At 44.7% G+C, this 13,768-nt stretch overlaps 1 protein-coding gene across 7 annotated transcripts in view; it reads left to right on the forward strand.

Annotated features, from left to right (window-relative positions):
• Positions 1–13,757, forward strand: part of SHISA6 (shisa family member 6) — a 261,331-nt gene extending 247,574 nt beyond the window's left edge. For 2 of the 7 annotated variants that reach the window (XM_082213843.1, XM_082213845.1), the window contains 3 exons: positions 8,319–8,471; positions 10,157–10,258; positions 12,609–13,757. In XM_082213843.1, the coding sequence (XP_082069969.1) occupies positions 8,319–8,471; positions 10,157–10,258; positions 12,609–13,162 (809 nt within the window). In that variant the 3' untranslated portion in view covers positions 13,163–13,757. The remainder of the gene's footprint in view (positions 1–8,318; positions 8,472–10,156; positions 10,259–12,608) is intronic. The other 5 variants (XM_082213846.1, XM_082213848.1, XM_082213844.1 and 2 more) reach the window with 4 other exon arrangements.
• The last annotated feature ends 11 nt before the right edge of the window (positions 13,758–13,768 follow it).

A 13,768-nucleotide genomic window follows, 5' to 3' on the forward strand; every position in this document is an offset into this window, starting at 1 on the left:
TGAGTTTGCATTACTGTGTGTCTTCCTTTTCTGTACTTTCAGTGCAACTGAGAGCTAAATACCGCAGAAAGCAGCCTAGAAATGTGCATGCACCTGGGAATCCTAGCCCAGTCAGGGGTCCCAGACGTGTGTGAATGCGTATGTGCCCAAACTAAGATGCACATTTGTTGTTTAAGTGTTTGCTGCAGGCAACATCAGTGTGCATTCAGCAGCTGGTTTTGCTGCATAAAACATAGAGCCACTATGAAAGGACAGAGAGTGCTTAGAATTGTGTTGCAGAGGACACCGGCTAATCTTCACTGTAGCAAATTGAACTTGGTTCATTTCAATTCCTACTAGAGCTTTAGAGCTGAATTTCCAGAGGGATTGTAATCCCTAGCCTGGTACGCCACCTGCAAACGCTTTTGCAGTAATGATGTGAGGCCTTGTGTGCTTCCCCTCTCCTGTTGTGTGAACATGAGGAGGAGTTCAGCATCACACTCTTCTGATCCTCCTGTTAGCACAAGCTTTAAAAGAGAAAAAGGTTATGCCAAGAGGAAAATGTGACTCCTCCAGGCTATAGCTCTGAAAGGCTAGCTATGGCATCTGTCTCTCAAGTCTTCTGCATTGGGTGTTGCGCCCAATTACATGAATGCAGAATAGTGGTTCATTGTATTCCTCCCCACTGTGTCTCTTAATGGGAATCCTCTTAGGGCTGGTGTGAATTCTGTCAGGGTCTAAGAATACAGAATACAAGGAGAACAAGCTTTTCTCTATGAGAAAGAAATTCTTGTTTGGGCTACAAAGCTCCCTAAGCAGACTTGTGCAATTCAGTATCTCAGCCGGAACGACCTCACAGGGTTGTTGTGAAGCTAAAATACTGCTCTGAATGCCTTGAAAGAAGAAACTAAAATAAATATGGGGAAGGTACAAAGGAGGGATAATAGAACTGCTCGTGGATGCCCTGATCCAAAGTAATCTTCGTATCCCAAGAAATAAAGACTGTAAATAGTGAGCCTGGTATTCTAATGTAAAGACTTGCATTAAGGACTCCATCTCAACGTTTTGACTGGGTTGATTAAGGCATGCCTGTTTCTTTTGTGGCTCTTCAGGCAAATAAATGCCTCCTAAAGCAGGTTGCAAACTATTTAGCAACCAATACGCAATTGAAATATAATACGGAAACCATTTATAATATCCATTTCCTTCAAAGCGCTATTAAAGTCCGGCATAAAGCATACAACAATAATAACCCGATGTGATATTTCAGAGTCTGGTCACAGTACCATTTCCTACAGTCATGTTCAACCACTAAAGGCCATGGTTTATTTTAATTTGTTTTTCAAATGGTATTATCTGTTTTAGTACTGTAGTGAAAAGGAAAGTTCAATAATTATTTTAAATGAATTTAGCAATAAAAAATAAGTGCTATATAAATTATTCATATTAATCTCTGCTGTACCTGTAGGTTTTTCTTACATTATCAAACAACGCTGGTGGTGCTGTGTAATTAGAATTACATCAGCAATTTTCATTTGCGTGTGTGTGTGTTTTAAGATAAGTGAGGGAAACCTCTTGCAAGTACTGTATGCTGTTTGAATGTGAGGGATAGAAGGAACATAAAGGCAGCAAGAACGAATGTGGCTTATCCTGAAAAACAGGCATTTGAACACATCTTCAAGTGAGAAGAAAGCTCGCCGTTTACCCAGCAGCTTTATAATGTAGAATGCATGTACTGTCTCTTCCAACACAAAAACCTATCAAGGCACTGACCTTGACTCTCAGCTACATTGTGCATATGGTAGCTTCCCAAGCCATTTCAGTTTCTTCTCTGATGCTGCTAAATATTGGAAATAGGCTTCAAGGTAACCTCTCATTTGCAGCCCCCATCCATCCATGCTTCTGATTGACTACATGGCAAAACAGATGGCGAGAAGCTGTTCTGATTTCATGCATGCCTGTTAGATAAATGTGGGGTGCTTAATTTCACATGCTTCACGCTAAGGAGGCAATTAATTGCCTTGCTCACTCTTGAAATGCAAAATCTCTGCATTCAGCCAGGTATGCCCTGCGTCCCACAGAGCTCTACACACGTTGCAAATCGCATGATGAGCTCTGATGGTGAACTTATTTGTCACAATCACCAGCACTTTAGCAGTAAAAAGTGTTTGCTTCCACAGCCCAACTTCATTAACGCATAACCCTGAAATTTTGGATGCCCTCCAAACCGATGCCAAAGTTTTGTGACCAAAAGCTCGGGATTATACATGAATGAAGCTGCAAATGAACACTGGTTTAAGATGGACCTCAAACCTCTTTGGCGAGAGCTTTGGCCCCAAACCTGGAATATGCTTGTATATTTCAGCCACTCTCCTCAAGGTTTGCAAAGGTACACACTTGCACGCAAATTACTTAATCACTTAGTGCTTGATGGTGCACAGAAGAATGTGTGTGCTGACACCACCATAAAGCACTGTATAGGAGATGATAATGAACATTCAGTTTATTCTGGGGTAGTTGATCTTGCTTCCCTGTCTATTTGCTGTGACTGGCCATCTAGCCATTGTTGTCACTAGCCCATTGGTATAGCCACTGCTGCTTCTACCCAACCAACCAATTTGCAAGGCATTGTTGGCACAGCTGCCTGGAGCGTGACTGTGCCACTGCTGCATTGCTGCAACCGTATGCTGGAGAAAGGAGGAGGAGGATGGTCTATCGCCCACAGGCAGCACCATGTCTTGTACTGGCACTGGTAGTGATCTGAACTGAATGTAGAAAGATTTGAACGTGGGGCCTTCTGCATACAGCTCCTAACCCTCTGTGATAGCTCATTTGTGCATGCAGATCATCCCTTGATACTACACTCATCAAATGGTGGCCATGCATCTTGCGGCTTGCCCCTTTTTCTTTTCAGATCTAAGGGATGTCCCCATCAATTGCAGTTCTTCTGGTTTCATATTTTGATTTAGAAGCCTCTAGCCGAATTCCTCTCTCCTCTTGCTGTCTCTGCTGTGCTTTTAAATGACAACATTGACATATAAGCTTGAAAGGAACTACTGTTTCGAATTATCAATAATCCCATTGCAGATCACTTATCTTTGTGAGATGTGACTGTAATTCCTTTCCGGTGCACTGGAGCAGAGACAATGTGCCCATGCTGATGAAGTCTCTGTTTACAGTGTAATTTTGAATCAATGGTTCCTGCTGCCTGGTAAGTAGAAGGTGTTGCCTAATCGTGGAGCCAGTCTATTAGATGCAGGCTGAAGTATTCAGAAGAGAAAATTGATCATGGGGAGAAAACATTTGCTATATCGAGGCTGGGCCAGCCATGCAGTAGGCTGAACCTATGTGCTTTAAGTAGCACTAGGAGAGGAGTTGAAAATAGAAGAAGTCAGGAAAGGAGTCTGAAGCAAGACCTTTAAAAGTCTTGGACCTAGTGGGGCAGAGGTGCATTTGTGCTCTGCTGCAATCACCGGAAGCCATCATTTTGGATCCACTTCAGACAGCAAAATGTACTGAGCAGGGAAATGGGCTGCTGTGTGACTTCTTCTGGGCACATGTACATTTCTCTGACCCTTTCTCCCTTCCAGAGAGCCAAGAGGGCAGGAAGACCTGGTCACCACAAGTTGGGTACTTGCTGTGTTTCTTGTACTGTACAACATTCTGGGTGGCCTTGATGTGCTCAGTTGTATTAAACTCAATTTTTCTGTTTGTGCCTGAAGAATGTAGTTGGGCAGGAAGGAGGAGCAGGAGAGGATTGGTTATTGGATCGTATGATGTGGCAGGCAGGGACTCTCAGAGCAAATAGTCTGGCACACTGTTACTAATGGAACGTGCTGCAGAGATGAGCCAGGAGATCCGGCAAGCAAAACCAGTTCCACTCTGACATTGCTCAGGAGTACTAATGCTATTCGTGTGTGTGTGTGTGTGTGTGTGTGTGTGTGTGTGTAAAAAACCTGCTGCCAATAGACAGGTGACATACTCATGACCAAGCAGACAGAACACCATGAAATTCTGAAACACATACACATGGGTTTCCAGGACAAATTTTTAAACTGGACCGGAAATCTCCTGATGTTGGGAAAGGATCATAGCTTCACAAGGAAGTTGCTTTCATTTGAAATGTATGTTTGGCTGCCTGCATGCATCTCTGAGCCTCTCACATGCTCCCTTTGTCCAAGGCACTTCATTAGTGGGTTCTTATCTGAGATCAGCCACTGGGATTTATACAGGGTAATGATACAATTGAATTGATATCACACACCAAACCCAAAGAAATGCTCCATATGTTAGCAGCAGGTAGTGCCTGCGGGCAGTTTCTTCAAATTTGCTAGACTTAAAAAAACAAGAGAGTTGAGGCTGCATAAATGACAAGCATCATCCTTAACCCTCGATGGAATGAGTCAAGACTGAAAAATCTGCAGTGTGCCTGGTATCCTTGCCTAACTTCAGATTCTGCGTTTTAGCATTAGGATTCAGGATAGGAGCTCTGCCCACGCCACATCCCCAGGGTATACATTTATGCCAATTCTATTTGCAAACATGTCTGAGCAGTGTCTGCAAGAATAAGTTTGGAAGTCTTGCTGAAAATGTTTGAAAATGTACTGTCAGCTGTTAGTTGAGGGCCAGTTCCCATTATCACTTGGCAAGCGGAGAAATATGGGTCTAGAAGTCACTGGATCCAGGCTGAGCTGAGCATGTGGCGAAGGAAGTAGGCAATGTCTTTGCTGAATACTCCAATCACACACACCCCACGGTGGTTGTAGTATCCATCCACCCACTCTTGGCAACAACAAACATGGGTTAGATTCATGAGCTGCATGTGTGATAAAGCAGTCAGAGAATTGCTTAATCGGATTGTAAGAGCGGCCCACCAATTTCCAATGGAAGCTCAACTACTCTCTTGTTGTGCCAATAAGGTTCTTTGAATTATCCCTCAGAAACCCACAGTCAGACAGGGCTTCCAGGAGCGGTGCTGCAATTGGTACCAGCCTGAAGTCGCCCTCCATGTCCTTTTTTGTTTGTTTGTTTCACCGTCATCGGGATTTTCTCACAGTAGTTGCTGCCGCTATTTTTAATGTTCTTATCTCTGCCTATTTTAATACCTGAGCACCTGGGTGTGATATAGAAATGTTATAATTTGACAGGCCTTTCTCCTCTAGCTTGGGCTGATGAAAGACAATTTTAAACTCCGGCTTCAGTCATTTGATCTGATTTGCAGCAAAGGGATGTGATTTCAATACCAAACAAACTCTGCAGCCTGCCCAGATTAGGTGGCAGGGCCTATGGAGCTCCTCCCCAGTTCTGTGTTGTGCTGGCACCCTTGCATCAAAGGCTGCCTGACTCTAGATCACAAAGGCATTGTGGTGCAATGGTTAAAGTGTTGGTCTAAACTCTAGGGGGGGGATGGCTATAAGTCACGATGGCTATGTGCTATACCCATTTATGAGAGACAGTATGTCTCTGAATCCTAGATGCTGGGGATCTGGAAGAGGAGAGTGCTATTGTGCTCATTTCTTGATTGCGGGCTTCCCATGGGCATCTGGTTGGCTATTGTGGGAACCAAGATTGCGAATTAGATGGGTCTTTAGCAGACTCCAGAGGGGCTCTTCTAATATCATTATGGAGAGACCCATGTTTAAATCCACACTTTAGCCATGAGCCTGGCTGGGTGACCTTGACCCAGTCACTACCTCAACCTGATCACTGAGGGAAGAATATTTACACTGCTGCGAGTTCATTGGGGAAAGAGTGGGATATAAATCAATGTGATAGATAGGTTTTCTTTCTCCCTGCACTCTCTGCTTCCATAAGATGTGAGATGATCAGCTCTAGAGTCGTACTACATTGTGCAGTGATGGAGGGGGGCGGATGTTCTGTTAGTTGTCTGGATTAACACACACACACACACACACACACACACACACGCCTTAATATGAAGCAGCTGACCCAGCAATTCTGTGGTGAAATCTTGTGGGGATGAGCACTGTTAAGGTCTTGAAAGGGTTGCAGGAACATTTTGTCTTTTTCTCGTGTTCTTTCTATAATGTATTGGGTGTGTGTTTGCAGTGAGCGAACCTTTTGTGGCTGGAATCCAACCACCAAAACCTCAGTCTCAGGTCCTCCTGTTGACAGCTTGTGCTTTTGATCAGCAGCTCAGTAGCCCCTGTCCAAATCCTGTGAGCCAGAGGAGACTCGGGGCAGGATGTGTGGCAATGTAACTCAAGAGGCACTCTTCAGTTACATCAGCACAAGCCACTGTAGTTTTCTTCCTACCCAACCATATGATAGACAGCCGTGTGGATTTGGTCACAGCATGACTCCAACTGCCTCACAGTTCATTTGATCTCTATGGGTTCAATGATTCTCAGTTGCCTTATACGGAGCCAGGCAGTTGACTCACCTAGCCCAGTATGGTATCTGTTCTTGGCTAGGTCTGAGAGAGAGGTCTTTCTTAGTGGACTTGGAGGTACTAGAGGTAGAATCTAGGTAGAATTCTGCATGCAAAGCATGTGCTTCCACTGAGCTATGGCCGCCCCAGAAGATTGCTGATACAAAGCAACCATTGCTAAGCAGGTGTTCTCTTTGTATATATTAGAATCTTGGCATGGCTTCAGACGCACAATCATTTGGTGTAAGGCTGTCAGGAGATGCTGAGGCTCTTAGAACTTGGAACCTTCAAACATGGGATCTGCTGCCACGTCTGGGAGGCGCTCATCCTATAGGCATAGAAGAGGAGATATGGTTGATGCAAAAGACCCAATCTGATGTTCTCCAGATACAGAACTACAACTCCCATCAGCAGCCTCAGTCAGCATTGGCAATGGTGAAGGATGATGGAATTTGTGCTTCAAAATACTAGGAGGGCACCAGTTTGGAGAAGGCTGCAAAATACTATGTGTAGCTTTCTCAGAAGTGTGGGATCATCCCCTAATCCCACCAGATGCTGCGTCTGCAGGCAAAGGCCATTCTCCAACACATATGGCCATGACTGCACTCTCTGTTGATGTGTGGCCATGGTTTTTCTCCAACGACCCAAGCAGAGCTGTAGTCATTCGTATTTAAAAATAACTCTGATGGTGAGATGACAAATTACAGGGCACGTTAATAGAAAAATTACACCACGTTTATATTGAAAGCACCTAAGGGCTCCCTTTGGATATAATCATGGTCATTATCACTGTAATTAAGAGCAATAATATTTTAATAATGAATTTTCAAAAATGAGTAATGAAGGACCATTTGTCTAACCAAGCATTAAAAATGAGGGAAGGCAGGTATGGCTGGTGCCAGTTCCCTGAAATGGGGATACAGTGAGGCTAGGAGTTGGGAGAGGGAAAGTGAAGAGTAAAGGCTCTTTTGGGATAGGGGTAGAACCAGCAATCTCCACAAGAGGGTGATTGGCAACTGGAAGGATGACCTTCAATATGCTCTTCAAACTGGTCTGCCAGTTTGCTAGAGTATATAAAAGAATTGGAACAAAAAGATTCAGTTACGCATTATTGCTCTACCTTGAGTGTTTATTGCTGTAGTGTGAATTTTAAAATTTTCTGCAATCTGGTTGGTTTGCCTCTGTGTTTCCAGTGGCACAGGCTCCAAGATGAGATGGAGGTGATCATTGGAAAGGAGCCATGGGGAGTGGGTCTTGATGGAGGAAGGTGGAATTTCTCTCTGCTTCGGTCAAGCAGTTAAAGAAACATGGGGCTGAGCTGCACTAAGTGCATTTTCCGTAGATTAGAGGGCAGGGGTTGTGAAGTGTCCAGATGCCAGCAATACCTTTTCCTCCACCCCACTGAAACTAGGCTTGAAAGGAGCATTCTGTTGTCAATAGAACAGGTTGTAGTGTGTGCTTGGCGCATGTGCCGTTTTTCCGGTTTGCAAATGTACCCACAGGCCGAAAAGCATTGGGCAAGATCAAGGCCCAGGCAAGAAGAAAGCAGAAAAGCAGCTGGCCCACTAGTTGGACTCAGTAGACAAATGCGTTTGTTCATGTCTGTGTTTGCAATGGAGCCAACGGAATAGAGAAATGAGCAGCCCGTGGCTTGTTCACCTACATTTACAGTTACATAACGAGATGCCTGTCTTCTTAGCATCAGTTGGGTGAAGGAGCAAGCATTCTGTATCAGCACACTCTGCCTTCATTAATAATTGCAATGGACACTGAAGAAGCAAAGCCCTGGGTTCCTTGTTTGCAGCTTGGCTGGTGTCAGTTTGAATTACTTCTCAGTGCAAGTCTGGGTGATGTGATGGGTGTGCCCGAACTTACTGCACGCCGAGCGCTCTTTCGTTGTTCTTATGGCTCTGTTTCGATGGAAGTCTTCTTTCTCCCTGTGTTGCAGAAAAGCCACGGATGAACAGCATCCTCACCTCTGCCACTGAGCCCTATGATCTGTCCTTCTCCAGGTCTTTCCAGAACCTCTCCCACCTCCCACCATCCTACGAGTCTGCAATCAAGACTAACCCAAGTAAATATTCTTCCCTGAAGAGATTAAGTAGGTGTCTGCTCATTTCATTCTCTTGCTACTCACTGTGCATGGTTAGGCTGAAAGCCCCCCCCCCAAGTCCCCCCCTCTTGCTGTGAGAATCTTTGGCTGGGTGATCCTTATTTCATTGTCCTTTCCTTCTGAAGTGAGCTTGCTCTTTCACATCAGGGTCGAGGATAATTTGCACAGATATCACCTCAGCAGCCTCTTTTCTAGGCTGTTTCTTATTGACCAAGCATGTTTGGTGTCCCTCCCTATTAAAGCCCACCCAGCTTTCCATTCATTTTTTTAAATTCAAGAATAAGAACAGTGCAGTTTAGCCCTTGACACGCCCCTTCCCCGAATAGATCCCTGCTATTTTTAGCTCTTCCTGTGTACTCTGGGGCAGGTCGCTGCATCCAAAATTGTGAACTAAATACCCTGGTCCAAACAGTGGCAATTGATTTGTTTCACTGCATTAGGGACATTGGATTGGCATGAGGCCTAAGCCAAAGTATTGCCACTTTAATAATTTTGGGCAGATTTGGGGGGGCAGGGTATGAAGTGTGGCATACCCTACTGCCCAAGCCCTCACAATGTATCCTTCATTTTCTTTTTTTCTTCTGTGACAATTCACAAACTTCTCAGTGGAAGTGAGGCTGCAGCACACCAAGAGCAGCTATAGGGAGAAGAGTTTAATTGCCAAGGCAGTTGAGTGGAGTAACTCAGCCTATCTTCTTACACTGAGTCACTAGAAAGGTGGAGGGGGTGTGCTTCTGTCACCCAGTTGCCTGGATGACAGAGGCAGACTGTCCTAGCTTCTAGCACTATGAATTGGCTCAGTGTTTGAAGAGTCTCCCATGTTGCATAGGCCAGGGGTGGGGCGATATGTGGCCCTCTAGGTCTGGAGGGTCACAGGTGCACCATAGTTGCAGCTCTCCATATTTTTCAGCTGTGTCTTGCAAGTTACTGCGCAGGAAGTTGTGACGTTTGCCCAATTGCCCAGACAATGTGTGGGGCCAGCTGTGGGTTGGGAAGCTTTAGCACACCATGCAATCCCCACATTGTTTGGAAACACAAGGGTGCATTTCTGTCTCCTTTTTCCTGGCACAGTGAATGAACTTTGCCCATTTTTTAGTCCACTCTTCCCGCCCGCCCCAAATATCAGTATAGCAGGTTCAGCTTTACGGCCTGTAAATGAGACTGCAAAGTTGGGGCTTACATTTCAGCTCAGCCCTGTTTCTCACTGAGGCCACCAAGTATACCTCACAGCATCTTAGTCTATTATTGATTAATGCTTTGACCTTATTACTGATAACGCTGTTTATGCTCTCTCTGGTATTCAATCATTTATCCAATGCGAAGGCTTCAGAATAGGTGCCTCCTCCCACTGTTGCTTTTCCAGCCAGTACTCTTCTTGATCCATATGTTTTTGGAGTACAGCATTGTAACTCTTTGTTGTGTATACTGCTCAGCAGAAAACACTTTAAGCTTTAATAGCAAAAACAGGCAAGTAGAAGTCCCACTGGATATATCCATTACTGGTCTATACCATTTCAGACTGCAGGTAGGGGATTAAATGTTTTATTCCATGCATAAAATACTTTCTGTATAACTAGCATGTCCAGGAGATTATTCTAGGCAAGCCTTTCCTCCGACGTCACAATTTTGCATTACTTTATGTTGACATCCCACCTGTGGTCTGATTGGTACAGCCCCTGCAAGAGATACATCACAGGAGGCTTCTGCTCATCCCTTTAACTCTAGCAGTCTGATGGTCACTGCAAGATCCCCTTGGACTAACTGTGCTTTCCAAAGTAAGTGAAACCTTGTAAAGGGTGATACAGAGTGAGGTACTGCAAGTGTGAGCTATAACTGGACTAGGTTAAAACAGAAATCTAAATTCTGTATGTATGTCTATGTGTTTTTGAAGAAGTTGTTGTCTTTAGCAGGGGTTGTTGTTTCCGTTTGTTACCATGTTATGTGTTCTTGTGTTTTTATATTGTAAACCACCCTCGGACGAACTTTTAGCTGGGTTCTGCTTCAGAATGACTGTTGGATCTGATGGCCAGGGAGACGGAAGGGAGGACCCATACCCCATTCACACCATTCATTTAAAGCCACCACTTTAAACAATCATGGGTCCCTCCAAAGACTCACAGGAGCTGTAGTCTAAGGGTCCCCTAAAAGAACTACAATTCCTAGAGTTCCCTGTTGATTGTTAAACCGCTCTGGAAATTATAGCTATGGGAAGGGACTGATCAGCACCCTTAACTGACTACAGTTCCCAGAATTCTTTCGGGAAAGCAAAAACTCTTTAAAGTGGTATTCATAGTGCTTTAAATGTATGGCGTGTATGTGGTCCCAGTAATTGATGCCTGAACTGACCTATGAAGGACGGTGTGTGCACATTACCATAAGCAAGCAAGCTATATGTTCAAAAATTAGGGGATAGGGAAGCTGACTTTCACTCTGCTGGAATTGTAGGGGAAGTGGCTTAAGTTGATGGATAGGGATTTTGTAGAATGATTCAGAGAAATTCATGTTAGCTGAATGTATATATAGGAATGATCATGAGTAGAGTCATTCTCAGAACTGGAAAATGAATGCATTTTGAAGATTTACTGATGCAAGATGGGTGGCGGTGGAGGAGGTAAATGCATTTTGTTGGGGTGCTGTTTATTTCCCCCCACCAAAAAAACTTAGTTCTAGAACAGGACAGATTTTGGGGCACTTGTGAGTTCATGATTCCTCCACCACATCTCAAAAACCCCACCCACACTTAGCCCAGAAAAGAGAACAAAAAATACAGTTTATATTTTTGCATGGGTTATTATTGAAAAGTAATAAGCATAACAGCATTACAGGGGGAAAAACTGATTATTATAAAAATATGCATCAGATTCACATTATGACGAAAGACAATGACTGCACTTTCTGTGTAGGTTTGCCTAAGTCACAGGGGGCAAAAAGTGAGAGCAGTGAATGTTAATTAGGTGGTTAATGCCAACATAGTTACATCAACAGTGAATCAATGAGACAGAAGTTAAAGTGAAAACACATTTCAGCAGCACCCAGTGAGCAGATCAAATGTGATGATTAGTATTGGAACAAATATTGTCATTTAAAAAATAGAAAAAATGGTATCGGAGAAATCCACAGAGAGTTGCTGCAAGCAAGACTGCTTTGCAAAGAGTTCAGACAGGTCGATTATGGGCGAGTTTGATGCTTGGTCCACTTGTAGCGAATTCCGTCACATACCTCCTTCCATTTCTTCCATAGTTTAGTGCTGCAACATGACCTGGGAGGGGACAGATTCTATCATCAATACAGTGGTGCCTCGCAAGACAAAAAACTCGCTAGACGAAAGGGTTTTTTGTTTTTTGAGCTGCTTCGCAAGATGATTTTCCCTATGGGCTTGCTTCGCAAGACGGAAACGTCTTGCAAGTTTGTTTCCTTTTTCTTAACACCGCTAATACAGTTGCGACTTGACTTTGAGGAGCAACTCATAGAACGCGGTGTGGTAGCCTTTTTTGAGGTTTTTAAAGACTTTGGTGATTTTTGAAGCTTTTCCAAAACTTTCCCGACACCGTGCTTCGCAAGACGACAAAACTCGCGGAACGAATTAATTTCGTCTTGCAAGGCACCACTGTACAGTTGAAATTAAGCACCAGTGAGCACATGAAATATTTCACAGGGAATATAACTGTCTTCTGCAGCTCTTTTGTCCTAGCAGTTTAAATAGTTTTTGTAATAGCGTATTATAAATCAGGGATGGGGAACATGTGCCCCTCCAGCCATCTCTCAATCACCTCCCTGGTCATTGGCCCCAAGGGGATCCAACAGCAACTGGAAGGCCCCAGGTTCCTCATCCCTATTAGAAGTGGCAATTAATAAAGATGTGGGAAAGAGCTGCTGAGGAAGTGCTGGTCTCCACTCTAAGGGGTTTTACTACGATTTGTAAAAAAAATCCTCCATATGCAAAATTGTATATTCCACAAGTGGAGTAGCCATTGATGTTCTGCATGATGGCAGCACTCTAGATTACTTCCTGCATTGCACATTTACCATATTGACATACCTTTTTTAAAAAAAATGCCTTCCACCCTTGCTTGACACTTTTGCAAAGCCTTAACGTTATCTTTCCCATCTCCTTCCTCCACACAGCTGACAAGGAAGCTGAGGAGTATTACTCCAGAAAGAGGCACCTCCCAGACTTGGCGGCCAGAGGGACCCTCCCTCTCAACGTCATCCAGCTCTCCCAGAAACAGACCACTCAGAGGGAGCGGCCGCGCCGCGTGATGCGGGCCATGTCCCAGGACCGAGTGCTGTCCCCAGAGAGGATCATGCCAGAGGAGTTCAGCATGTCTTACGAGCGGATCCTCTCTGACGAACAGCTGCTATCCACCGAGCGCCTCCACTCCCAAGACCCGCTGCTGTCTCCAGAGCACTCAGGTTTCGGAGAGCAGTCCATGTCGCGGGCTTTGTCGCACTCAGACGTCTTTGTTTCGACGCCTGTCTTGGATCGCTATCGGATGACTAAGATGCACTCCCATCCCAGTGCCTCAAATAACTTGTACAACACCTTGAGTATGAACCAAACGTCTGCCAAGCGCCAGGCCTTTGCCTCCCGGCGGCACAACACAGTGGAGCAGCTACACTATATCCCAGGGCACCACCACCATTACCGCACAGCCAGCAAGACAGAGGTGACTGTTTGATCAGAGACACTGTGCATTGTAGATAATCCATCTATGGACCGGGGTGGCTTCAGTGCCCTACACTGCAGTGGCCTTATGGCCAAGATAACCTCTAACTCTATGTCTGAAAAGACAGACTCTTCCGACAGTCCTGTCTGTGTTGTTTTGGAAATTCATCTACATGTTATTGACATAAAGAGGAAAAAACAAAACCGGAACAGGGAGAGGTGATGCAGGTAAGGTGTCCTGACGTGCCCAGTTTCTGTCAAGGAAAGCCATTCAGATTATGGCTCCTTTCAAGGGCTTGCCTGCAGCTACTCTCTAGGGTTGCCAGGCTAGGACTTTAAGACATACTGACAACAATCTCACACAAAATTGGCGTAATATGGCCAAATCGACAAACCTTCCAATCCGGCGTAATGGGATTCGGTTGTGATCTTAGTGCTTGACAGAGGTTTAGTTTTACCAGGACTGTCAGCTGCAGTCATAACTGAGGCTGGTTCCAGCCAAGGTTCATTCTCTAAGACAGAAAGTAAAAACTCCAGTCCACCTAAGCATGGTTCTTCCAGGTCATTGGGCAAATTCCAGTGGCAAGCACTGTTACCCAACTCCTAGACTGAGTGACAA

The sequence above is a fragment of the Podarcis vaucheri genome (assembly GCF_965113315.1).
Source record: "Podarcis vaucheri genome assembly, chromosome: 2".
NCBI lineage: Eukaryota > Metazoa > Chordata > Lepidosauria > Squamata > Lacertidae > Podarcis > Podarcis vaucheri.